At 47.7% G+C, this 27,147-nt stretch overlaps 2 protein-coding genes and 1 non-coding gene across 5 annotated transcripts; 1 reads left to right on the forward strand and 2 right to left on the reverse strand.

Moving 5' to 3' along the window:
* Window positions 1–139: 139 nt before the first annotated feature.
* On the reverse strand, window positions 140–26,971 carry LOC122371823. Of its 3 annotated transcripts, none has more exons than XM_043348547.1 (18): window positions 26,738–26,971; window positions 19,064–19,154; window positions 18,176–18,532; window positions 17,629–17,766; window positions 17,151–17,242; window positions 16,624–16,784; window positions 16,029–16,121; window positions 15,220–15,463; window positions 14,812–14,884; window positions 14,149–14,481; window positions 13,070–13,711; window positions 12,539–12,775; window positions 12,029–12,124; window positions 11,571–11,684; window positions 10,146–10,375; window positions 1,905–2,135; window positions 1,351–1,519; window positions 140–741 (listed from the first exon to the last, which is right to left on the reverse strand). In XM_043348547.1, the coding sequence occupies exons 1-18, from the start codon at window positions 26,746–26,748 to the stop codon at window positions 415–417; spliced, it is 3,639 nt and encodes a 1,212-aa protein (XP_043204482.1). In that variant the 5' UTR covers window positions 26,749–26,971; the 3' UTR covers window positions 140–414. The 3 variants fall into 3 exon arrangements, with proteins under 3 accessions (XP_043204482.1, XP_043204481.1, XP_043204480.1); XM_043348546.1 differs by having other exon boundaries at window positions 19,064–19,173; window positions 26,829–26,958; XM_043348545.1 differs by lacking the exon at window positions 26,738–26,971 and adding an exon at window positions 22,341–23,417 and having other exon boundaries at window positions 19,064–19,173.
* Window positions 2,690–2,762, forward strand: Trnar-ucg. The gene has a single exon. It is a non-coding gene; the product is annotated as a tRNA-Arg (tRNA).
* LOC122371824 lies at window positions 4,282–9,885 on the reverse strand. The gene is made up of 2 exons (XM_043348548.1): window positions 9,509–9,885; window positions 4,282–6,945 (listed from the first exon to the last, which is right to left on the reverse strand). The coding sequence occupies exon 2, from the start codon at window positions 6,653–6,655 to the stop codon at window positions 4,904–4,906; it is 1,752 nt and encodes a 583-aa protein (XP_043204483.1). The 5' UTR covers window positions 6,656–6,945; window positions 9,509–9,885; the 3' UTR covers window positions 4,282–4,903.
* Window positions 26,972–27,147: the final 176 nt, after the last annotated feature.

Below are 27,147 nucleotides of genomic sequence, written 5' to 3' on the forward strand. Positions count from 1 at the left end.
TACCTGTTTGTTCCCCGGCTCTCATTTCGGTGTCCAATTCAAAAGTAGAAGTTAAGTCAAAATACTGACCCTGACTTCATAGTTTGATGTCATACAATATAAGCTAAAAGTTTTCCATTATCCTGTGAAAATGCAGGAATGACGTGATGCGCTTATATTCCTTGGCTTCATTGACAAAGGCACATACATACGGCCAAAAAATACAGGGCCAGAGTACCCTATACGCAAAGAACCATACCATGACCATCGTCACATCGCAAAACTGCAAACTCGAGTTCCAAACAGTTCAACATATTGTCACCCCGTCGTCTATTCCCAACAACCTTTGTGGAACCAGAGTGGCACAACCCACAGCACATTCTATCGACCTCTTCGACACCTATTGGGACCCAGTCATCAAACTTCACTCACCCCCTACGCAGCAGCCACTGCCTGCATCTGCGCTACTTCTTGCCGCACCCTCGCCACATCCTTACACAGCGCCGCGTCTTCACTCGTAGCATCTGACAGTCGCGCCACAAGCGCCTCAAGTGCGGCGAGGAGCGCCACAGGCCTCGGCGCGCCGCTTTCGTAGTGTGCGCGCAGCGTCTGCGCCATTTGTGCCGCCATTGAGACGACTGCGGCGCGGGTGGCTGGCTCGCGGCCGAAGCGACGCAGAAGCGCGCTGAGCCAGACCAGAAGTCCATGTCGGTAGTGGAGGTCGAGGAGAGCGCCCGGGATTCGACAGGTGACCTCCAACACCTGGGCACAGGGGTCACGGGTCAGTGAACTGATGTAAGGGTCGTTGGTTATAGGTCATGAGGACGGGTTAGTAGTTACAAATGGTCATGGCTCACATTTTACTAAAAGGTCAGAGGTTGCATCGGACATGTCATCATGGACCAAAGGTCACCGATCACCGTTCAAGGTCACCAATCATAAAACAGCTGAGGTGACCAGGTGAAAGTTCGTCCATTTCCAGCTGTGATTCCTCAATAGGGGATCACCTGAAATCTGTAAAGATCTTAACAGGTCATTGGACAAAGGGCAGACACAAATCTACCAACCAGATAGACATGCGTAGTTAAGTCAGGCTAAGAGCCACAGGGGCACATACAGAGCGACATTATTTTATCAACACCTTTTACGGTCAAATACAGAGTGAACACAATTCAGTAATGGTGCAACCGATTTCGCCAGTTCGCCATAGACAGACTATGCCGTATTGTCAAAATCGCCTGCACTATTATTGAAATGTGTGCACTGCCGCCTAAATTGGCCGTAATAAAATGTAATTCCCGTCACATAAACCACAAAACATCATCCCTCTCCTTAAAAAACGCCTCCTTCCTCCAACATCCCCTCCTATACCTTGAGCAGCTGCGGTCGAGCCGATGCCAGGCACGAGGCGGCCAGTCCCATCACCAGTTTATAGGTGACGGTCCGCTGGAGGACGCCGTAGTCGGACATCTGGCGAACACTCTGACACAGGTGGCCCACCATCCAGCCGTGTTCCGAGCGGTGCTCCAGGCTCGACGCGCTGCCGGGGCGAGAGAGGGGTGATGGAGGCATGTAGAGGAGCAGAATAGGCGCCCTTGAGAAGTTATAATTGTGACGATACGGTATTCTATCCAGGTTATGATCGACTAGGAATAAAACGTCTCTAGATTCAAGTGAACGGTGTGAAATAATTCACAGTAAGAAACGAGTCATTATATCTCATTAATTATTCAAGCTAAATCAGCCAAAAGCATACTCGCATAATGTCAACCCCATATCAAAATGCTTTCAAAAACAGCATCAGACATCCAAAACCCGGAGGAGCTGTGTTGTAGACGCCACAGAACTGACGAGAATGACATTCCCTTTAACATCTATAAACTCAATAATCCCAGTCCAGAGACCCGGGAGGAAAAAGCTCTCACCTGTTGAAGAGCTCGAAGAACAGTGGCACCTTCCCAATCTCCAGGCTGCCCTCCTTGGCGTGACGTAGCAGCAGCCGGGTGGCCGGCTTGAACAGCCTGTGAGTCGGCTGCTGCAGCACCAGCACCAGTCGGCACCAGCCGTGCACCACCACAAACGGCAGCCTCTGCTGGGGAGCACCAGCGGCCGCCGCTCGCACCAGGTCTAGGAGGGTCAGCCACACCCGGCGCTGCCTAAAACACAGCGGGAGGGAGGGAAATGTTGGTTAGGGGAGCGAGACGATTTGTGACGCGCCGATATTCTAAAAACTGACTGAAGGTAGAGTAAATACTTTAAGTTTTAGTAAGGTTGACGCAAAATTAATAAACATTTTAAGCCATATGCGTAATAGTCAAAATGCTATAAACACAAAATCACTCAGCATTAGCGCCATCATACTTCCAAGACACAGCATAGCATAAAGGCAAGAATGATAAAGTTTTTAGGAATATCATATCAAATGATTCAGTCATTCATTAATGCATTATTATCTCTTTTCTCCCAACTTTATCACATCAAAGAGGAGTTTACCTTCACTAAAAAGCAATGAAAATTCCCTGAACGTAGCATCAAATCATTCCACGATCTACTATAAATTGAATGACATGCGTATTTCTTTGGGCACCTGGCCCTGAGTGGTCCTACTGGGGTTCCGTACGGGATAACAATTTGTTTCTGACGTCATTACATGTATACATCTCAGCTAAAACACGGATAGTATCTAAAAATGTTAGTAACTTGGCGCCAAGACCGTGTGGCCTAATGGATAAGGCGTCTGACTTCGGATCAGAAGACTGCAGGTTCGAGTCCTGTCACGGTCGCTCGGTTATTGCTAAAAATAAATATTTTTATGTTACGCATTTCTGGAATCTGAGCCACAAGGATGGCTATAGAGAATGTTTTATTTTCGTCGTATCGATCCATCGCATCGATTTCTTCGTTGACAGCGCCACCTAGAAACTACTACTTCCAAGTCCATCCACCAGGTGGCAGGGCGGACGCCAAGGCCAACTTCCACTTCGTAGCGCCCAGATTGCGGCCACGGACCTAAATGTGGTACCTCAGTTCACCCCTTTGCCATAGGGAAATTGTGCTAAATTTACATAAAAGACACTGCAGTGACATTGCAGTGACCATCTGCACAGCCACCTTCACGCTCAAAATAATCGTCTGTTCAAGCTCTACATGAATCAGCCATTGAAAACAAATTTAAATGATATTTAACTGCGGTACCGGGGGCTCAAAGAAAAATTTCAGCCTCGGTTTAACCTTCGATCAGCATCATTTTCTAGCCAAGCTCGGGTTTGACTGTCCCTGCGTCGAACGTTCATGGCCACATACCCTCACCTTCACGCTTCATTGAAAGCCTATTAAATTCTCTTTCGATTGGTATGTATTTGGACGACCTACGACAAAAAATAGGTGCGGTACTTTGGCAAAAGGCAAAGAGAAGTTCCAGTGAAATGTGGCGCAATGGCGTGGGTTCAAATCTAGGTAGGGCCATCTAATTTCCGCCGTAACGTGTAATGACCGCTAACGGCGTCAACCGCTTCTGCTGTTATTATCTCGAGAACGGGTGGTCATAGCGCGACGCACGAGGCAGCAATCGAAGGGTCTAAACGAGGAGCATCTATGCCATATCAACTTTCTCTCATAAGGTCACGAGGGGTCAGGTCAGGTCATGGTTAGGTCAACGTTCAAAGTTGCAGGTTTCCACTCTAGCTGCTGCTGAATTCCTTTCATAAGGAGTCATACGCTTCTAAGAGACCGAGCTGTGTGTATATGTAACGGCGATGTGTACTGTGCACCAGGTGTCGCATTGATGCACGGGAGTTCGGCGTTATTGCACTTGCAATTGCATTGGTTATGAAAAATGACGTTTTTCGACGTTTCTGTAGTTCCTCAGTCCAATTCGAGGATGCTGGCTGAGTCCAATGGCAACATCCTCAGGGTGCTTTGCAATAGTTGGATGCTCAATTGCTTGCAACATTGCAAAATTTTGCAATATCGCTCAAAACTGGATTTCCACTAATTGGGAGTCGCCGTACTAGTTATTAATACATATTTTGCAATTATTTAGTTTCAGTTTGTACGATTGCATCATGTGCAAGGTCTTGCAATGTCCTTCAAATTTAAAATTCGACTAAATCTAAGAATTTGGATCGATTCGAACAAATCTCCCCGTCGTTGATGTGTTAAGACCGCTAGTATTTCACGCTAAATAAATTGACCAACTCAATCCAGTGTCATGTCATCCAGTGTCATGAACATCACAATGTCAGATACCGCTCCAAGCACTCACGTCCTCTCCCCCTCCCCACGCACAAGGAAATCAGCGAGTATTGGGAACCTCAATAGTATATTTACAAACCAGGTAGGAACACACAGTTTGCTTACATGCATTGCAGGTGCAGTTTACTTGCAAACAGAGCAGATACAAATATGAGAAAACTAAACAAGCGGTTGCTAGTCACATCATGAATCGTAGAACTTCAACTTAGCATCGCGAGCGCCCTCCAGAACGCTCTTGACAACGATGTTGATGCGTAGACAAAAGACAAATCGAGCAACCAAACAATATACGGCAAATGGGCGTGCACATATTTCGTACATTACGCGTGCCTTATGAAATCGCATATCATTCCAGGCAAGGGTTAATACAGTTATTAAACTACAGTACAACACGAAGGTAAAAACATGCGGGTCTTCACCTAAAATCGAACACCGGTTCACGATCAATCTCATCTCCTCAGCAGCACTGCACGCCTTGCATACTAAAGGACCGACGTACTACTAGATACAGTTATTTACATACATTACAATACAAACCACGAAACATCAGCGCTCTTGATGAACGCAGCACACATTACAATACACACAGTTAAATCACTGGCGTTTTCACCTAGGCCGAAACATCAGTTCACATCAGTCAGCACCGTTTTCTCCGCATCATTCCACACACTCACACATACCACAATGATCTGTTCACCGCCTGAACGGCTTGCTGCATCTGGATGGCACCCGGCCTGGTGACGCTCCTCACCCTGACGTTTATGGCGTGGTTCAGCGCCTCCACTCGCTGCTGCTGGAACGCTCGTAGCGATCCAAAATGTTCGATCAGCAGTGGTATATGGCACATCATGTGCACATAGTTTGGAAGCTCGTCTGAGGCAAACGACTTCCGAAACTGCTTTGTGAAGGCCACTACCGATGCTTGCAGCTGCTCGAGGTTGGGTGCGTCGGAGTTGATGAGCTTCCACACCTGCTGGAACTTCTCCACGACAGCAATCACCCGATCTGCCCTAGACGGTGGCATCAGCGTGCGTAGCACTGCCTCTTTCAGGAAGACGGCTTCCATCATCTTCTCTCTCTTGGACTTATCCAGATTTGAAAATCTCAGCTTTCCGTTCTCATCGCGAAGATGGAACGCGCTTAACTTATGGTGCTGACACACGGCTAGGAATTCACCGATCTGTCGCTTATCCATAAAGTTACAGCAGCGCACGAACAGCTGATCAGTTACACGTAAGTACAAGTGCAGAATGTCAATGATCACAAACTTATATCTCGTAATGTCCACAAGCGGCGGCTGCTTGTAACCCGGGTCACTGGGTCGCAGTGCAGGCAACGCGATCGAACCATCTGGTGCCTGACGGAACCTCGCCTGGCACTTCCCGTCCGCACAGCACGCACCCCACCTGCCCTTATTGCAGCTGCAATAAATGCACACGTCTCTACCATTAGCACTCTTGTACCCTAGGTACAGCAGAATGGACTTCAAGTCCGCGCACAGATAGTACTCCACATTCACGTGGCGACCCCCTACATCAATCACTGCATTGAGCTCACGCTCAATTTGCTCCCAGGCGCTCGAGTCTCTCACCAGCTCGTAGGTCTCTGCACCGGGGAGACTGATAACAGGCACGATGTACTTGGAGCTTTGTGTATCCCTCTCGCACACCAGGGACAGCGAGAATGTCACTGCGCTAATGTTGCGCGACGGGTTATGTCCGTCCACTGACACCTTCACACGGGCAGGCCCGTCGCACCGACATTTCGACAGGAGATTCTTCAGGAGCATGCCCACGTCGGTGGCATGCTCATTTAGAGTGTTCCTGGCCGTTGTCAGCTTTTTCTCGGATGGTTGGTTGGACAGCTTCAGTTGGCGGTACTTTCTGAGGCTGACTCCCGCCTGATCAAGCCTGGTGACGGTCTTCCTTGGAGACTCCTTAGACACCAGAACATGCTCCTGTCCTGTCTTTTCCTTCAACTCTTTCAGCACCATGCTCTTCATCCTCCGGATGTTCCGTGGGCTTTTTCCTGGCGCTTTTGGCGGCTTACTCTTCTTCTTGGACTTCTTCTTGGATTGGCTGCTTTCCAGGCGGCGAATGTTCATTTGCAGGCAGTCCACAAACGCCTTGATCGATTCATCACCAACAAAGTACTGAACCTTGATGGGAGGCGCCTTTGCCACTTTTGCTTGCAGCTGCTCGACTTGTTTTGATCCCGCAGTAGCACGTTTTGTCAGCCTCCTAAGATACTGACAGATGGATTTCACATTCTGGATGTCTACCTTTGCTGATGCTGGAAGAGATGCTGCTACCTTTTCTTTTAAAAACTGCTCAATCGATGCCTCTTCTATCACAACATGTCGGCGTCTACCAACGTTCAAAAACTCAACGACCTCACCCAGCGGCACACCAAGCTGGAACATCTTGAGCTAAATGTTTAGGTCACGGCGCACGTGGATTTTTGCCGTCACCGTGTACAAGTCCACGCTAGGCTTCTTCCGCACACTCAGAGTCACTGACTCCGCAAACACGACGAGGTTACCGTCTTTTACCGTGCACGAGTCCTTTATCAGGCCTTCAAACACAGCTTTGTGCTCCTTGAACAGGGCGACTTGCGGAGCAGTGCACACTTGCTGTACTGTGAAGTGGTCCCTCTTTGTGGTCTTTGCAGCGCGGGCAGCCAGCCTCCGGAGAATCGTCAGGTGCTCACCACCTGCGGAAAATAAATTTGCGTCAAGAACAAGTTGTTGTTCGATTATCACAAAAAGCCGACCAACTATACCAAACACCAAGGAAGAATGAAAATGATAACTGGGCTATGGTAGAAACTATGGCAATTCTGTAAAACTTGGACGAGCATTCACACAATTTTGAGCAGGAAAGTGTCCAGGGTGTTCAATATTTGGTAAATAGATATTGTAGTATTACAAATTTACTATATGTATGTGGGAGAGTATTCATGGAATTCAGGCAGCAGTTTACCCGATCTGGAAAAAAAAAATGCTGCACCACGCAACATGTTGATTGTTGTATGCAGGGTTGTGCTCGACTCATGAGTCATGAGTCAAATTTGACTCGACTCTGACTCAAATGAGTCGAGTCGAGTTGAGTCAGCCGTAAAAATCAAGGCTTTGAGTCAGTGTCCCAAAATTTGCCGATCTGGGTGAGAACTGACACCCAAAACGGCCGCAATTTTCCCCTCCGATGCGAAACATTTGGAGCCAATTTTCCACTCCTAAAACAGCCCTGAAACGTTACTTTTAATATAAATTAATTAGCAGGATTATCACTCCCAATTCACATTAAATATCTAAGTTTGTCCCACGCTCACCTGCCGAGAAACATACCTACAATTCTTGACGCATGTACAATTCATGAGTAAGCATGTTAATGTCGGGTTTTTCACACCTGAATTTTGCACTCTCTTCATCATTTTGGAGGTTGAATTTTCCACTCTGACACCCAGGACCAAAATAAATTTTGGGACACTGATTTGAGTCGAGTCAGAGTCGAGTCACGCTGATGGTCATTAGAGTCAGAGTTGAGTCAACTGGATACTCTTTAGAGTCACTGATTCTGCCGAAGAGAAAACGCTAATATTTCAACTTTATCTGAAGCTTTATATGGAGAGAACAAACCTCCAGCCACATTCGACCGCACCCCCACCCCCTCCCGGTCAACAACTTTTGGCGAAATTAGGCAAAATGTGATGAGTCATGAGTCATATTTGACTCAAATCCGACTCATTCTGACTCAAATGAGTTGAGTAAGAGTTGAGTCAGGCTGGGAAATTTGGAATTTGAGTTGAGTCAGATTTGAGGCAACCAATAAAATTTCAGTGGTGAGTCAAGTCAGAGTTGAGTCACCTAGGTTATCAATGAGTCAGAGTCGAGTCAGCCCGAAAAATTTGAGCCGAGCACAACCCTGGTTATATGTGCCACAAATGAGGACCATATTGGCAATCAGCACCCAACATGACTTCATTATTTATCATAGTGTATGCTTGAACAAGGTGGGATACAGCTCGCTATTTCAACATGTTGTCAATTGTTAATGCTACAAAATATGAGATAGACAAGAAGAACATTTCATGAAATCAGAAATGACATTTTTATACAATCCTAGTAATTTGTAGACAGTGGATTTTAGATTAGATTTTGGGCTGACATAAGACATTTTCCAAGGTGAGTGCAGCACACTGGAGTGTTGTGCTGAAACATTGATAAGCACTCGGAAGTACATCATGTTAATTCAATATCATGCAAATACAAATGTGTTCAAGTTGTTGATCTTCTGATGAGTTAAACAACAATATAAGTTCAACAGCCAAAATGTAATGGACAGTTTTAGAACCTTATGTAGCCCTAGCAAAGCTGCATAGTGGTACCTAGTGTTATGGTATCTAGTGCGGGCACCACCATGCACGGAGCAAGCCGGTATTAGCTAGGTAGGTAGGTAGGTAGGTTACAGGCAGGGTATATTTAAACAAATCTGCACTGTGTCACAAAGCTGGGCAGAGGGCCCGTGACTTTGTTGATAGACCCAACGTAACCCCAAAAACGGAAAGGCTCCTAATTTTGTCCACTATTTTTTTAGAGCACCCTAAACTTTGCTTTCATAAGTAAAATAGAAGTAAAATAAGATTTTCAACACAAAGGCCAGGGGGCCTCTCCAGAGTGGCCATATAATTCTCATGAGGTGGTAAAAGGGCCCTTGTGCTGTTCGGAGGGACCTTGTGATGGTCAAAAGGCCACTATTTAGTGAACTTGCAATGTTGCAAAACATTAACTTTTTGTTTATGTTTAAAACAGTTATATCTTTGAGACGTGGTGGGCTAAAATCAACAGGGCCTACGTCTCAAAATCTTAGGCCTGCGTCCCAAAATGGGACGCAGTAGGTAAGTAGATTGAAAAATAAAATATGCCCTGGTTGCAGCTTAGGTTAGGTTTGTTAAAGTGAGATTCAGCTTGGTTAGGTAAGGTGAGGCTATATACACTTACAAATAATCATTTAAGCATACTAGTCCACATTCAGCTATTGGTGACACATGCGTTACAGAAACTACGAAACTGCTGAGGCAAACTATGGATTAATTTGCTTTAAATTTGCAGCATTTGCCAGGTATGATCTAAATTTTACTGTGCTATATTTTCAACAAAGCTAAGATGATACAAAAAAACTAGGATTAATTTACCAATTCACATACAAATCCACATGAATTGACCACAGTCATCAAGATGGCACAAACATGGCGCACATTCAAGATAAGTTCTTACCGATATGGAGAACTCGCAGACTGTGCTTCGCCCGACTTTTTCCCATTTCAGACTCGAAGAACCGTAGTTCAGGTAGCTACGATACTGTATAATAGCCTGAATAAGCGCAATATCACAACGACGATCAGATAAATGCCTCTAACACCAACGGGAATCCGGAATGGCGCACGCCGGGTTGCGTTTATAGAGGAGCAAAATAATAAAATATTAAATAAGAAATGTACAATATGTATTAACATAATTGTTATTTGTATTTTTAAAATTTTCTAAGCAAATATTTTAATCTTATTTTCTATTAACAAAGCCTTTTTTAAGAAAAAAAATGTAATTTCACCACTAGCACTCTCCAATAACGGAACGGGCCGGTCGGCCTCGGACGTTCCGTTATTACCGGCGGACCCCGCGCCGCTGGCCGCAGTCTGGGCGCTACGTGCACAAGCATTTCGCTCGTTAACTAGAAAACACTATGTTGGAAGTTAGGGAAGTTACTTCAAGGATCACATTCGTCTTTCATGACTGCCTGTCTACCAAATCAATACCAAAAATACCCTAAGCATTGTTAAAGCATGTTCCAACTCGTCCCTCCCTTCTATTTTTTTTTCTCTCTCTCTCCCCTCTCTATCACTCCAGTACCCACCTCTGATGCCTGCTAGCCTGCAGCTGCTGATACAGTCTCGCCAGGGTGGTCCATCCGGCCGACCGCAGCGCCACCTGTCTACAGCTGAGCAGACAGAGGGCGACACCTAGCGCCCCGGCCGACACTAGTTTCAGCGGCTCGCCCTGCTGTTCCGGGGCTGTCAGACGAAGCAGCAGAGGTGCCAGGAAGCGAACGTCGTACACGCCCGGGTCGGGAGCCACGCGCACAGGCTGAAATATAGTTTGGGGAGTGTTACAGGGGAGTGCGTGAAAGATATGGAAGTTGAGGGGAGGCGTATATCATCATGGTGTAAAACACTTCTGTAAACACTAGCCGCGATCATTGACGATATAGTAGACGTCGCTAACGAGTGGTAGGTCGCATAAGAATCTGTTGAGTGTTGGGCAATCCCACGAACATACATGCAGTTTCCTGGGATCTGTAAACAAATTTGACATAACCACCACATTAACACGCGCAGTGGAAGGGGGGGGGGGCGGATTTCGCCCACCCCTCCTGTTTTTCGCCAATAACTCGCGCCGCAAGCATAATATCAATGTGAAATTTCGGCTACCTGTCCAGAATCGAATTGCAAATCCTCCCGTGCAAGAAATAGGTAAATCGGTTCACAACTTTTCTACTAATAGCGGTGTTAAGTCAAACATCCTGCCACCGCGGCGGCCGGCGCTAGCCGTTACGCGCCGCCTGAATTGTAGACTGTGCCGGGGCGGGACGGTTCCGTCTTTACATCGCGCTCCTTATCGCTGATTATATTAGATTCGCGTCAAATTCGGTGAAAAGACTGAGAAATGTACAGGCAATCATATGGTCAAAGAATTTTGAAAATCGGCCGGTAACAACTTGAGTTATGAGTGTGTAAACACAAAATTGTGATTGCCGCGTTTCCCGCGGCGGCCGACGCCGCTTCAGCCGGCGACATCTTACCCTTAGCAGGCTTCTAATTGCCATATTTATTGTTGGATTATCTAGAAATTCACCATACATACTCACAAATGTTTGCTCTTTCGTATAGTGAAAGGTTAAAAATTCGGCCGGTAACTTTTTGAGTTATCGGCGTGTAAACGCAAAAAAGTCGCTAATATGGCAGATTTGACCACATTTGACCTCATTTGACCTTGAAGATATTGACCTAGGGTCGTGAAATTCACACACAACAGAGTTCCCCATGGCCCCCACCTACCCTTCAAATTTCGTCTTTCTAGCTCCAGTGGGAGCTGAGATCTTAGGGGGGGGGCGACATCCGCCCCCCCCCCTTCCACTGGGCGTAGTACTCGCAAGTCGCAACCCTTCCACTGCGCAAGTTAAAAAATGTCAATCATTCCACATCAAAAAATCATGAGTAAGGCTGAGGCCAAGCCACACTCGGTACGCATGAATCGATTATGACTATGAGTCTGTTATCACCTTGAGGGTGATTTTGAGCGGCAGCCGTCGGCAGGTGGCGGACATTTTGTCCGAGTCCAGCAGGCCGATGACGTCATCAGCCGAGGGCTGGCTCTTCAGACTGTGCCCTCCGCCCTGACCGGCACAGAAATGGAGCACGGAAAATATCAGACAATGATGTCGAAATCTCACAAAATAGCAGGAACAAATTATAGAATAGTTATACAAAATACTGAAACAAAGGGGGCCAACAATTTAATTCTGATATTAAAAAATACAAACCACTGATGACCAAACACTGAGTTTGTGCGCAAGTAAGCCCAAACAAAACTGCGGAACAAACTTCTCTCCTAGGCTACCTCGGCCACTAAAGCTCTTGCTAACTGGCTTCCTCATCCCCCACGGTCTCTCAACAGCTTCCTCTGAATGAATCCCTCCTTCCCAACCCAGCACCGCGTCCTCAGCCCCCGCGTCCTCACCTGAGTTGGGTTGTAGAAGTTTAGAGCCGCCGAGCCCCACACCATCGGCTGATAAGCCTGCAGCGATACGTCCGCCAGCTCGTAACGGCTTATCAACTGAAACGGTCGACACATTGCCGTTAGGGCTGGAATGGACTCGTTCGGCGATAAGAAATCGCATGTGAGAGTTTATTCATTTGCATTGGACATCGCTTATCGTTCGCGTCAATCGCACGAACAGAGGTGCATGCGATGTGAGCGTGATTTGAGAAGCGCTGGCGGTCTATGCCTATGTGCCAACTGCCACTCAAACTCATGCTAGGATAGGAACAAATAGCAAGGAAGTTATTATAGGTGAAAGCGACGTGCATTGGCCTTTAGGCCATTAGCTTACAAGTGAAAGTACTGGCCTTTCCTTCGCTAAAAGGTACAAAATTTATAGCTCATGAATAAGACTCCAAGAGCCATTTCCACCAAACTCACAAGTCACAATCCCACCAATTAGCTTCTCCTCCATTTAAAAGCACTCACCAACAGGATGGTCTGATCCGTCTCAGACATTGTCGCTCCGTATGCCGCCAACAGGAGAGCCACATGCGAGGCACGGCACACGTGCTGACTTCTGTTGGCCACCGCCAGCATGAGTCGGAGTAGCGAGTCACGGAGGGCGAGCTCTGACTCAGCCGGGTCCAGGACTCGCTCCAGGAAGGCGGAATGACTCAGCAGGAGTTCGTAGAGTAGCTCACAGCTGACGGAGTTGTCCAGAGGCTGCGGCAGAGAAAATGTGAGCGTGAGGCAGCGTGGGGTGAGCTACAGAGCCAAACATTGAAAACTGGGGATCCAAGCGGTCTTGAGAGTGCAGAATCTGAGAAAGTATGTAAAAATAGCGAGCAGCTAACTAGTTTGTGGCTCATGAAGGCGGCCAATGGAAATAGATCTTTTGATTTACACGCCAGGAAAATCATTAAGCTGTATAAAGTATCCCAATATCTTTTCATTTACATGCTTGAAAATAGAGTACGAACCCGGCCTCCCCGAACTGTCAGCACGCCTCCCGCTCACCTCAGTCTGTGTAGGCGCTCCTCCACTGCTCGGGAACAGGCCCTTCTCACACAGCAGCGTCAGGCTCTCCAGCACCGCCTCCCCCACCTCCGGCTGCCGCAGGCTCTTCTTCAGCACCAGCTTCACCCAGTCGACCCAGCCGGCCGGCCGGCTCAGCTCTGTGCCAGTGGCGTCATCTGTGTTTTCCTCAGGCTCTTCCTTCACAGCCGATGTCTTCGATTTACTCTTCTTACTCCGTTTTGTGGGTGTAGTTGAGGCGTCATCCGTGCCTTCACTTGAAGCTCTCTTCTTGTTATTGGTGGAGGCAGTTGTGACGTCATTTAATGCCTCAGTCAGCTGAGCCACAAGTGAGCGTAGTTTCGACAGCGGCGGTGGAGTTGTTCGTAGAAGTTTCGTTGTCATGGCAACAAACGACTCAAATCGCTGCTGCTTCGACGCTCCACTCAGCGTTGGAAGAGCTTCATCTTTCATTTTCTCCTCGGATTTCTCGGTCGTGTCTTTAGGTTCCAACTTGACCCCCTCAGGGTTCTCCGCCGCCTCTGTCGTGTCGTCGGTGGTCTCGACGAAATGTTCTCCTCGGATCTCTGCCAGGATTCTCGGTACATCGGAGGGCACCAGACACCGGTCCACCGGCACGACATACTGAAAAAAAGACAACAGCAAACAGTTAATTATCCAGACGAATTCTGCTTCAGTTTAAGCTAGTATGTATATCAGGATCCAATCATCCAAATGTCCAGTGTTCCCCTACAAAAAAGTCATAGTGCAAGTCGAGACGACATTGCATACAAGAGTCGACTTACAGTATATAAGTCGGGATGGAGACCCCAGTATACAAACAGTAACTGAAGGCAGAATCGCCAAATACCACCAATATAGATGGTAAGGTCAACTGCACGCGAGTACAAAATATAGTATCTCAAATGCCACACGATATTTGTATGCTACACCTCTAGCAAAAACCAACACTTTCCACTATATAGAGGTTACAGATAGAAACTATAACCCAAAGCTATAATGGTAATAAAGCTATAAGCTATAATGATAGAAACTATAATGGACCCAGCCTGGCAGCTAACCTGTCTGCCCTCTGTCAGCTGTTGCAGCTGGTCCCTCAGCAGCTGCAGCTCGTCCTCGGGCAGCTGCAGCTCCGCCAGCTTCCCCTGCAGCTGTCCGAGCAGCATCGGCTGCAGCCGCCACTCCTGTGACGCAACTCTCTGACAACCAATCAGCACTCGCGCCAGAAGAGCCACCTCCGCTGCAGGAGGTGCCTCGGAGGCAGTCAGCTGGCTCCAGAGCGTAGTCAGCTGATTGGGAGCCGGTAGGTACCGGGTGATGTCGCTTGAGAGGGCCGCGCGAGCCATAGCGCCGTACTCGACTGAGTTGGCCAGCTGGGTCTGCAGGGCTGCCACCTGTCGGTGGGAAATGCAGCTATTAGTTAGACTGGTGACCACAGACTACCAAAAGCCAGACGTGACAAACTAAGTTCTCATATGCGGTAGGCCATAAATCCAACCACTCGAAAACTGAACATCCCCATTCAAAATGCAATCGGGGATTTTTTTATCAATAAGTAGCCATTCAATAGGACTTTTACCTCACGGCAGAGAGACCAAGGCGCAGTTTCAGCATTAACAATCGCATGCAGCTTACCAACGCTCACCGCCATCTCACCACAGGTCGAGCTCACCAATGCTCACCAATACCTCACCACAGGAGCTCACAAACGCTCACCAACTCACCTGATCAGTAACTGCGAGCAGCAGCCGCAGACAGTCGGCGCGGACCGCCGCATCCTCGTGTCCGATACCGTCCCTGAAAAAAAAAACATCCGGCAAAACCTGAATTAGGACAGGTGTAATATGAGCATATCTTACTAAAAACTTAGCGAATACAAGAGAAAAAAGGAATTACATCTATCAGTCAATCCTGAATACAGATACCAAATAAACAGTTCTTAATAGATAAAAAAGCATACCAAAAGCAGAGCACCTTGGTAAAGCAAGCCAATAGTTGACAAGTTTCTGGCAAAAACTCACTAGCATTAAGAGATCATCACAATGCCCACCCTAGGCCATCACTCATCCGTCTATCTTCGTTCAACCTGTGCGTTCCAAACCCTCGATGAAAAAAATACAGCCAACCCTTACCTGATCAGCTCCTGCACAGGGGGCGGATAGTAGCAGGCAGCGGCCACCCGACACACCGCTTCAGGCATCAGCCGCGCATCGCCCGAGGGCATAGTCAGCTGTACGGACGCCACCGCGCGCGTCACCATGGCAACAGCGGCACGCCACTCGGCCGACGGCCGCGCCGGGCAGAGCGCGGAGGAGAGAGAGGGCAGGTAGTGCCGACAGAGGTCCGGACACGCCGAGAGAGTGGAAATTACCAGCTCTGTGGGAGAGAGAGAGAGAGAGAGGGAGAGAGAGAGAGAGAGAGGGGAGAGAGGGGAGAGAGAGAGAGAGGGGGGGTAGAGCGGTGTGAGAAGGGGTCAAGGACACTCAGACACGCTAGAAACCTGATATATAGTTATTGTCCTCAATTCTAAAACTGTTATACCACGGCGAATAAAAAGAAAGAACGACGGATTGCACACTATACTCTGTTCCGTTTCAAGCTTGCAGCCGAAGTGCCCTGCTGAAAGCAGTGCGTGATTTCTGTGTATACAGCTCTTACATTATAAGACGCAAATTCTTGAGCGGAGGAGCGATATGTTGAAGAAACTCCGACTGCAAGCTTGATATGGAACAGAGTATAGTCTTTACCAATTCAGTCATTATTCTTCAGCAATTCATGACTATCGGAGAGCAGACCAGCTAACAGAGCTTTATATAGCAGCCCCTAAACTACAATACAACACATCATTGTCAAATTTAGGTATAAGAAGGTTGCAAGCTCTCCGAATGCTCTGCCAAATACCCGAGCTGTAAATCTCGCTCACTCCGCGCATGCTAAGTACCTGCGGTCAGCTCGTCCCTCCAGGGCCGACTGAGGTTCTTTAGCACCTCGAGGAGCACGGGATTACAGTTGGAGCCCGACGTTCCAAGGGACGCTGAAAGACCGTGGAGGTATCGCGTCAGCATCTCAGCGCGGTACCGTTGTTCAGGCTGAATTGGTGGATTGTTACGAGCACCTTAGGCCAGCTAATCTGAATTGGTCACGGCAGTCCTCCAGGGACAGACTTCCATTTTTGTTGATGCAAAACATATCTTTGTGGTATGACGGCAGCTCTTATATAAAAGTCATACGTTAGTCATACGCCTGATCAATTATGCCACGATAAAAGCATGATTTTTAAAGCCAAGCTAACGATACAATAGGTGTCGCCGATGAGAGTTATGGCATCATTGACACAAAACGCACTACTGACACTGATAACAATCAAACTTGCTAGCAAGGCATTATACCACGGATACACGGTCAGCGGATGCACGTTGCAAGTCAACCGGCGAGTCCGTTCGTAAGAATGTACTTCGTTTCTATTTCCACACTAACTGACAAAGTAACTAACTACTGCAGCCCGTAATATCCCGATGTTGACGTGAACGACGTACCATCCTTGAAGACGATGCCGGCCTTGTGTGACGTGCAGAGGATGCTCAGGAACTGATGCACGTTCTCCCGCACCTGCAGTAACTCCTCGGGGTCGGCGGGGTTGGCGCCCTCCTCTTCGTCCTCATCAGCAGCGACGCCGGACTTCTTTTTCTTCTTGTACCTGACCGGGAGGGAAAATGTTACTGATTAAATACTTTCACCATGAAACAATGACACAACCGACAACCGTAGATAATAGTAGAAGTACAGCTGTTATCCACTGTTCTACTACCGTTCTACTGTTATCTATGACACGACTAATAGCAGAAAATCGTTTTTACTTCAAAACACACAAAGCCGACACATACATACATACTATCATTTATTTTAACGTTATGAAAAGCAAAACAGGGATTCATGCTGAGTGCCGCTGCCAGAAAGTTTCGTGAATATTTGTTCATCTTCTCCAGATTTTTTTCTACCTTATTTCGCGCTTTGAGGTGAAACTTTTCTTATTTTTCAGCAACGATCACGGTAAAACCTGTACCTGTTTGTGCGCGATTTCCAGGTAAGCTGATGCCCCCTCCATTTATACAGCTGCAGCAGCGGAGACAGGTTTCTCGAGTTGAACAGACGGAGCTGCCAGAAAAAAACAACAATCATTTATGTAATCAAACGGCCATCATTAACTTGCTGCTGGCGGTTATTTAGCGGAAAATCATTACGTGCGAAAAACACGCTGGTCCCGATCAAAGTAAGCATGCTAAGATTACACTATTAATTAGGTGGACACAAAAGAGCATCAAATATGGAAACTATTCCGTCATTCTAATCAAAAGCGACTTATATCCATAATTTCAGATGCAGCATACAATTTTGATGAAATCGTTGTTACTGACTAAAGACAGAAATGTCTCGCTTGGCTAAAAATATATAAAAGAACAGACTACGGTCAAATCTTAATCATATCATGTTGTTAAGCCCGAAGCTATGCTTTCCAATTACACACCCACAAACCCTCGTACCTTATCCTTTTTGGCGATCTTGCTGTTCTCCAGGATGGCCTGTTTGAAGGTGCTCAGTACAAAGTGGATGGTGGACGCGCGGTCCGTGTTCAGGCCGGAGAGAACCAGCATCAACGGCGTCACCTTGTCCAGGATCGCCTGGAGAGGGGGACACAGACTTGTCAGGGTCACAGGGCACGTGAGGATGCTTCGAAGACGGGGTTTCTAGTCATGCTTTTTACTTCACAAAGTATACAACTTCCGTCAGTCTAGTAATTTCCCCTTACATCAACCAAAATTAATATTTATCAGCCTCACCCAGACAATATCAGCAGTATTTCAAGAGCATCAGTATCCCCAACCCGCCTCCTAAGAAGATCCTTCAATCTACACGAATAGCCAATACCTGCTCCCACCAGTTAATCCTATCAATCCCTTCAGTCCCCCCCCCCTCCATCCCACCTGCACTAGGAGTCGATCCACGCCCACCAGTGTCCCAATAACCCCTTTCGTCCCAGGCTCCTCCCTCTCCCACCAATCCCTTCCATCCCACTTCCCCCTCTCCCACCTGCACTAGAAGTCGATCAGCGCCGACCAGGAACGCCAGCACAAACGTCACAAACTCCGTCCGCACATCCGTCTCCGACGCCAAATTCTTCACCGCTGCCACCTGAGGCAACCTCCCGTGGCTGAACTGAAACTCCGCCAGCACCGTCCTGGCTGGCGCTCCGCCACAGGCCACAGCCGCGCTCAGAAGACGCAGAGCCGAGGCAGCCTGGCCGGACGTGGCGGAGGTGTTGAGGACACGCCATAGCTGTCGGCCGTCTTGTGAGGTGAGGACAGCACGGGCTACCGCCGCGGCGGCCGACTGGCTGACAGCGCTCCCGTCCAGACGCAGCAGACGCGAGGTGAGAGAGTCGTATACCTTTGGGGGGTAGAGAGGAGGGCGGGGTTACGACTCCCAGTGTTGGAAATAAGGCCTTTTCAGGTCCCAGGCAGGTTCAAATGGTTTGGTTCTTCACAAACGTATGCTATAAGGCCTGCAATTTTCCAGGTTATTCATCCTCTATGATAAAAATGCAGCCCGGTATACATAACAGTATAATGCAGCCCAGCAAACGAGGTTACGGCCAATGAGTATAAAATCTGACCAGCCGCTGCTCTCCGGGCAGATTTTATTCTCCGGGACTGGGATTGAACATGGACATCCCAACACTGGTTACGCATGTGTTATGCGTACGTTATGCATTACGCATAGTTATGCATGTGTCACAAGTAGGAAGGAGTGGTTTTACGAGTCATATACCTACTCACATATATACCTGACATGCCTTGCATGCCCTACATTCATGACAATCGAACACTCATGAGGAAGGTAAATGTGCATTCCAAACAAATTTTCATGCGGATGGCCAATGCAAAAGACATTAAGACCGTTTTATGTAGGGATTCTTACCTCTTTTATGCGAGTGTTAGGCAGCTTCTCATCTGAATTCAAGGTGGCGAGGTCTTCAGCGAAGTCCTTTGAGGGATCTTGTACTGGCATGCTTTTTTCACCAGAGGATGCTGCGGGAAATAATTAAATACAGATCTTCGTCAAAAGTATATGACTTATGGAGCACGATTTAACCAGTAAGCATGGTTGACCCCCTCCGGTTGGAAGGGGGCTAAACATCCGGTATCGGTAACCCTGGCGTCACCGGTAATGTTTTCGTTCAAGGTTAAGTTTTCCTGTATTAGGCCGCCGTGCCAGGCCGAAGCATGCTGTGACGTCACTGGAAGAGAAGGTAACGTACCACGCTATCAGTATCGACTGAGACACAGACTCAGACCGACTCAGGCAGACTCAGACCGACTCAGGCAGACTCAAACTGACTCGACAGACTCAAACCGATTCAGATCGACTCAGACTGACTCAGAACGATTCACCGACTCTATTCTGATCGACTCGGACAGACTCAAAACGACTCAGGCAGACTCAAACCGACGCAGGCAGACTCAAGCTCACTCGACCGACTCAAACCAATTCAGATCGACTCAGAATGACTCAAACTAACTCAGACTGACTCAACCGACTCAAATCGATTCCGATCGACTCAAATCAATTCCGATCGACTCAAATCAATTCCGATCGACTCAGACAGACTCTGAACGACTCAGAGCGACTCAGGCAGACTCAGACCGATTCAGATCGACTCAGACTGACTCAGACCGACTCTACCGACTCAAATCGATTCCGATCGACTTAGACAGACTTAGAACGACTCAAACCGACTCAGGCAGACTCAAACTGACTCGAACGACTCAAACCGATTCAGATCGACTCAGACCGACTCAGATAGACTCAGAACGACTCAAACTGACTCAGATCAACTTAACCGACTCAAATCGATTCCGATCGACTCGGACAGACTCGGAACGATTCAAACAGACTCAGGCAGACTCAAACTGACTCGACCGACTCAAACCGATTCAGATCGACTCAGACTGACTCAGCTAGACTCAGAACAACTCAAACTGACTCAGACCAAATCAACCGACTCAAATCGATTCCGATCGACTCAGACAGACTCAGGCAGACTCAAACCGACTCCACCGACTCAAACCGATTTAGAACGACTCAGACAAACCCATCGGTTTGACCTGAATCATCAGACCTGAATCGGTTTGAGTCAGTCGAGTCAGTTTGAGTGTGCCTGAGTCGGTTTGAGCCTGTCTGAGGCTGTCTGAGTCGTTCTGAGTTTGTCGGAGTCTATCGGAATCGATGAGCCGGTTGAGTCGGTCTGAGTCAGTTTGAGTCGTTCTGGGTCTATCTGAGTCGATCTGAATCGGTCTGAGTCTGCCTGAGTCGGTTTGGGTCTGCCTGAGTCGGTTTGAGTCTGCCTGAGCCGGTTTGAGTCTGCCTGAGTCTGTCTGAGTCTATCGGAATCGATTTGAGTCGGTTGAGTTGGTCTGAGTCAGTTTGAGTCTTCTGAGTCTATCTGAGTCGGTCTGAGTCTGCCTGAGTCGGTTTGAGTCTGTCTGAGTCTGTCTGAGTCGTTCTGAGTCTGTCTGAGTCGATCGGAACGATTTGAGTCGGTTGAGTCATTCTGGGTCAATTTCAGTCGTTCTGAGTCTATCTGAGTCGGTCTGAGTCGATCTGAATCGGTCTGAGTCTGCCTGAGTCTGTCTGAGTCGATCGGAATCGATTTGAGTCGGTTGAGTCGGTCTGAGTTAGTTTGAGTCAGTCTGAGTCGATCTGAATCAGTTTGAGTCGGTCGAGTCAGTTTGAGTGTGCCAGGTCGGTTTGAGTCTGCCTGAGTCGTTCTTTACGTTATCTTCTCTTACCCAGTGACGTCACAGCATGCTTCGGCCTGGCACGGTGGCCTAATACAGGAAACCTTAACCTTGAACGAAGACGCTACCGGTGACGCCAGGGTTACCAATACCGGTACCTCTAAATCTAGTTTTCTCACCGGTTTTAGGCCACTTATTTTTCAGACCTTGGCCTTTTCAATGAAAAAAAAGAAAATATTTGCAAAAAAGTGAGGATTCCGTCTCAGCTGAGTGAAGAACTACCGTTTTGGCAGCCTGGAATAAAGGTTTTAATCTGCCAAAGGAGTCGCCGAGCCAGTGAAAGAGGTGGATTTTTCACTTACATGCTTTCTTACTTTGTGACCCAAAATCCCTAATTTGGGGAGGACAAGCTGCCCAACAGTTCCTGGCCTCATGAAAAGTTGTGGGGCACGGGCACCGCCCCCACTGCCGCAGAGCTGTGGGGGCAAGCTTCCCCCACTGCCCCCTCCCCCAGTTACCATGCCTATGTATGAGTCTATGAAATCATGTTGGTAAATGGTAGATTTCCGATTTTGATTCCTCCAGCTGGGGGGGTGGGGGGGCTCAAATACATTACAAGCCCCCCAGCCAAAAAGTTGGAGGGGCTCAGCCCCTGCCCCTGCTAGCCCCCCCCCCCCCCCAGTTCCCGCGCCACTGATCACATATGGCAGCTTGTGCTACATCCGCCTTACCAATACCATGGTTTCTGAGTTACAGGGTGAATGCAAGGGTCATGAAATGCATCTCATCCAGTAAACCAATGAAATATTAAGTGAAAGTTAAAGGGACCCTCCCACCTTAACATTAGTTTTGAGTTGAGATAGCCAAGTTTGCGGCCAGGCTCAGAAACCACCATTTATCCTAGTCGCAACCCCCGCAGCTTTATGGTGTTCAAGAAATTTCTTCCCTTTACTTGCAGGGTGGGACCAGCGCGGTCCCTATCTCTTAACCATTACGGGAATATGATGACGTCATCAGGCTTTCGAACGTCCGTTAAATGTTTGACTAAAACGTTTTGTAGCACGCGGTGGTATATGCTGCTTTGCGCGCAACAAATGCCGCACTTTGAAATAAAGTCGCTAGGAACAGCGGAGATCCCAAAAAGTAAACAAAAGTAAAAGTCTAATGTCTTGAAAACCGGTGAATATTTTTCGATGAAATTTGGTAGATATTCGTTTTTGCTCTTTCTGAACCGAGCGACATCACTTTCATGCCAAATCATTAACTTTTTTGAAGGTGGGAGGGTCCCTTTAAGGAGTTCTATCAACATACCAATACTCTTTCCATCCGCCAGCCCATGCTTCCTTTTCTTCTTGGGGGGTTCAGCTTCATTTTGTTTTCTCTTCCGCTTTGGATGTGTTGCATTACTTATAATCTTCTCCTTCATAATGAATCAATCTTGCACTGAATGCACTTACCTGGTTCACTTACCTGGTTGGTTCCCTTCACCAAGTAAACAGTCACAGGAAGGAGTGGCAAGGAAAAGAAAGGAACCCATATCGAAAGACACGCCAGTTCCGTTTTAAGACCAGCCATGTTTGAGTATTGCAGTGTGTGAGCCATGAACTGGAAATGTGTGTCGCCATTTAACCTATCGTAATACATGATCCAGTATCGAGTGTTAGTACCTTTTGTTCTCGCTAATACCCTAATTTCACACTAATTGCGTTTCACATGTCACATTAGCACCAAATATTTTGCAAACGTATATGAAATATACACAGGGCAAGAAGGCTAGACATAATCAAATAGCAAGTCCGGTATCACATCATCTAACCCTCGCTTAAAAGCAGATACATCAGGGGCATCAACAACATGTTCTGGTAGGCGATTCCATGCATTAACACATCTCTTTGAGAATGATCTTTTCCTCACATCTGTGTTCACATGCGTCACACCAATCTTGTACAAGTGTCCCCTGGTGACACGGGTGAAGGGCTGAGGGAACATGATCTCCGGGGGGACGCAGCTTTTCCTGTGGAAAATTTTCCAATACTGTATGAGATCTGCTCGCATGAGCCGTCCCTTGACCGAGTACAGACCTAGCTCCCTCAGCCTGTCACTATATGCGAGATGTTCGAGCATGCTTATTTGCTTGGTCCAGTACCTTTGGAATCGTTCGAGCCTCCGATCATCCTCAATGTAACCAGTGTGCCAAACGCACGAGGCATATTCAAGCACAGGTCTCATGTGCGTTTTAAGAAAGAACAACATGAATTCCCGAGACCGACAGACAGTAGATTTGAGGAAACTGTGCCCGAGACCAGCGACCTTGCGGGTGACAGATGATATGTGGTCGTGGAACTTCAGTGAGTCATCAACGATGACCCCGAGATCGGTATGGGACTTAGGAGTAGGTAACTCTTTACCATCTAAGACGTAACGGGGCGAGGCATGCTGTCTCCTAGAAAACCGGAGCACCACGCATTTGTTAGGATTCAGGCGAAGACCCCAAGACTTGGAAGTGCTGGACAGAGTGTTTATATCAGTCTGAATCTGTCTTTCTAGCTCGTGTAAACCAGATAGGTCTCTGTGTGTTTTACCGCAAGCATATATCTTTAAATCATCAGCAAAGATTTTGTATTTGCAACTGAGGCCGGAGGCGACAAAGTTGATATAGACAAGAAACAACAAAGGCCCCAACACCGAGCCCTGTGGGACTCCGCTGGTGACAGGATTAGAGCTACTGAGTTTGTTGCTTACACTGACTCTCATCGTTCTGTTGGAAAGAAAGGAGGATATCCAACTCAACACCTCTCCTGCTATGCCCAAGTAACTGAGTTTCTTAATCAGAACTGCGTGAGGTACTACGTCGAATGCTTTACTGTAGTCAAACAACACCATGTCCACAGCCCTCCCCTCATCAACTCCCCCTGACACCTCCTCATAAGCCAACAAGAGCTGTTCTGCCGTAGAGTGACCAGGACGGAATCCAAACTGGTGGGACGACAGCAATGACGATGAATCGAGATAATCATAGATTACATCGCAAAGTACACGTTCGAGTCTTTTACATGTTACGGATGTTAGGGACACGGGGCGGTAGTTAAGTGGATCGAGTCGCAACCCCTTCTTAAAGATTGGAATAACCACTGAATGTTTCCATGCCTCTGGCAATTGGCCCTCCCTCAAGGAACGAAAGTATATAGCATGAATTGGCTTAGCCAAAGCACCGGCACAATTCTTGAGTACAAGAGGATGTAATCCATCGGGACCCATAGCTGAGTTGCCATCCGTGGCTGCGAGCAAAGTCTTTACATCTCCCACAGTCAGTTGGATATCCTGCAAGTGACCATCATGTCTCTGATGAGGTGCTTGGTTGACTGGCTCCCCCTGAGTGTATACAGAGCAGAAGGCTTGTGCTAGACATTCACTCATTAATTGAGGATCTGAACTGACGGAGTGATCATTCAGCCTCAAGGGACCGACAGTGGTTGGAACAGACTTCTTAGAACGAATGTATGCATGCAATAGCTTAGGATTATCTTTCCACTTCTCAATCAATGAATGTTCATACCTAGCCTGTGACTGAGTGCTGAAATTACGAACTTGCTTGTTGAGGTCGGTGAATATTCCATAAGCCTGCAGTGCAGCTGGGGAGCGACGGCCATGTTCTAACCTCTTTACCTTGTATGTCTGCCATGCCCTCCTGCGTTCCCTCACAAGTGCATTTGGAGGGGTCGTGCGCCACGGTGGTTTAGACTGGGGCGGCCTCGGAGGTTTCAGGGGTATCAGACCTTCTGACACCTCCTTGACAATATCACAGAGACGGTCAAATGAATCATTTGCACTACGCTGCGCAAGCTCGAAATCCCAGTCAACATCCGCTAGAATCTGATTTAACCTATCATAGTTCCCCTTATGCCATAACATACGAAGATCTGAATGAGAATCAGCTTCTGGAACAGTGAGACCCACAACATAGTCAAACACCACAGGACAGTGATCACACACTGGTAGTGGAGCCTCCACTGTAACATTTGCAATACAATCAGGTTCTGTGGAGAAAACAAGGTCAAGTGTGTTTCCTGATGAAGGGTATGTTGGTTCCGAGACCCACTGCTGAAGACCAAAACCGTCAAACATATCCAAATAGGACCGTTCCGTGACAGTACTGTTGATGCCGTGTCCTGCGCCATCCTCCTGCCAAGCTATACCTGGAAGGTTAAAGTCGCCCATCAATACTATCTCTTTACCTGTCATCCATGTTTGCAGAGCTATTAGCAGTTCATGATTCTCCCCGGCAGAGTAAGAGGGAGGGCGATAAACAATGCCAACATATGTATTGGACCGGATTATCCTAAAAGCTAAGGCATTTTTGTACAAAACACTCACTTGATCTGTTTTGACATCTTTATGAATGTAGACACAGACACCATGCTTGGATGTGGTCCCTTCAGTATCACAGCGCAATAGGCAATAGTTTGGAATGGAGACAAAAGAAGTAGCAATCACTGATGTCAAGTGAGTTTCTGTGACACCAACAATATCTATTCTAGACTGAGAGATGAAGTTAGCTAGTAAAGATAACTTGGAACAAAGGCCATTGACATTAACATTACACACTCTAATCAGTGATTCGTTAGTCTGTGAACACTGTACTTTTAGTTTCCCGGACCTCCCACTGGTGCAGGCATCCTGCTGATGGGCATCTGTCCACCTTGTGGGCGAGCAGGAGGAGGTTCAACTGACTTTGGCACTGTCTCTGAGCTGGCATGTTCCTGAGCTTGTCTGTTGAGCCTCCTCTCCCGCAGTTCTCCCCTCTGTGCATATGTCAGGTCCCTTTTGATAAACACCTTATCGTAACGAGTTCCACAGAGGTTCTTAGCATTGTCTAACACTAGTTTCCTGTTGCTCGCATTGGTAATTTTGGCTCTGTAAATGTCTGGGTGAGATGGGATGGCTCTCACTTCAGAAATCTCAACTGTTGTGCCCATCAGGTGTTGTGTCAGTTCAGAGAACTTAATCACGAGGTCTGAGGCGGAGGATGCCTCCAAGCCACGAATGATCACAGATTCCTTGCGCTTCTCTCTCTCCTGTAGCTCCTTTAGCTCCTCCCTGACTATAACCCGGTAGCCATCAGAAGGATGAACGCGTGAGTGTTGAGAGCGTTCTGTGTTTGTGACACTGGAGGCAGCCATGCCTCCAGCCTGTCCAGCACGACACTCCGTCTGTGGAGCGGGACGAGGTTGGGCGGAAAGGGTGTTTACTTGGGTTGTGAGGTCGGTCAGTGCAGCAGACAGTCCTCTAATCTGCTGGAAAAGTTGTGAAATTGTTTCCTCCTTGAAATTGTCAGACTTAGCTGAAGGAGACCCATTGACGGATGCTTGGGAGACCCGACATGCCATGCAAATGAAGTTAATGCCCTCACCACTGTACCCCAGTATCACATCAATAACATTCTGCGGCAACCCTGAGCACATTTCGGTACCATGGACCCATATTTCACACTTGTCGCAGCCAATACAGTCGTCACGACCACCTACATCTTTAGAACATGTTCCACATTTAAATATCTCCTTAGTAGTAGCGGCAGTGTCAGCACCGCTAGTCTCAGACTGTGAGTGTGAATCCACAGCAGCCCCAGCAGCACTAGCCTGCCTCTGGCTCCGTCTCAGTCTGCGGTTAACCATGTCTGAGTGCAGTGTCGGTGCAAGCAAGCAGCTGGCAAACAGTCAGGCACAAACAGCAATGCCTCACGCCCAAGCCCAGCAGGGGAGGTACAGTGGGAGAAGAACCAGGGAGGACAGTTGGACTATGGCCGGGGAATTGCAAGCAGACAGACGAGGAAGACTGTCACTGGATCCAGTACTACCTCCCAGGCATGCAGTGGCAGCGAGTGCAGGTCACATGCAGGTAGAAGCTCCAGTAATTTGCAGCAGGCAATCCACAGACAATCAAATCACCTCTTGATGTTTCTCAGCAAGTTATATCAAAATCTTGAGAGACGTAGATTTATGTTATCTACTAGATAAATAGCGCACGCAAACAGCGAAACACAGCACGCAAAAAGCACGTGTTGCACACAATAATCGCGTCGAGTTCGTCGTTGACGCGGCATGAGCGTGCCCTGGCATGAGCATTTTGGGCGTTTTTCGACATACAGCTGACAAATTTATATCGATGTGATAATCGCAAAGACGGTGCTCGAATATGCATTTTTCATCATTTCTTGCAAAAATACACCTTAGTTATTGAGTGAAATAATTTTAGCTTGTATGTTGA

The sequence above is a fragment of the Amphibalanus amphitrite genome, unplaced genomic scaffold (assembly GCF_019059575.1).
Source record: "Amphibalanus amphitrite isolate SeventyFive unplaced genomic scaffold, NRLGWU_Aamphi_draft 001282F_arrow, whole genome shotgun sequence".
In the NCBI taxonomy this organism is placed as follows: Eukaryota; Metazoa; Arthropoda; class Thecostraca; order Balanomorpha; family Balanidae; genus Amphibalanus; species Amphibalanus amphitrite.

Bases quoted from the DNA above. Each gene is read 5' to 3' on its own strand.
- LOC122371823 (XM_043348545.1), bottom strand. From the start codon at position 22,527: ATGTATTACGATAGGTTAAATGGCGACACACATTTCCAGTTCATGGCT. The intron at 17,243-17,628 runs GTACGAGGGTTT...TTTTTCTGGCAG, and splicing joins AGATCGCCAAAAAGGATAAG to CTCCGTCTGTTCAACTCGAG. The intron at 10,376-11,570 runs GTGATAACAGAC...ACTATATTTCAG, and splicing joins CGCTCAAAATCACCCTCAAG to CCTGTGCGCGTGGCTCCCGA.
- LOC122371824 (XM_043348548.1), bottom strand. From the start codon at position 6,655: ATGTTCCAGCTTGGTGTGCCGCTGGGTGAGGTCGTTGAGTTTTTGAAC.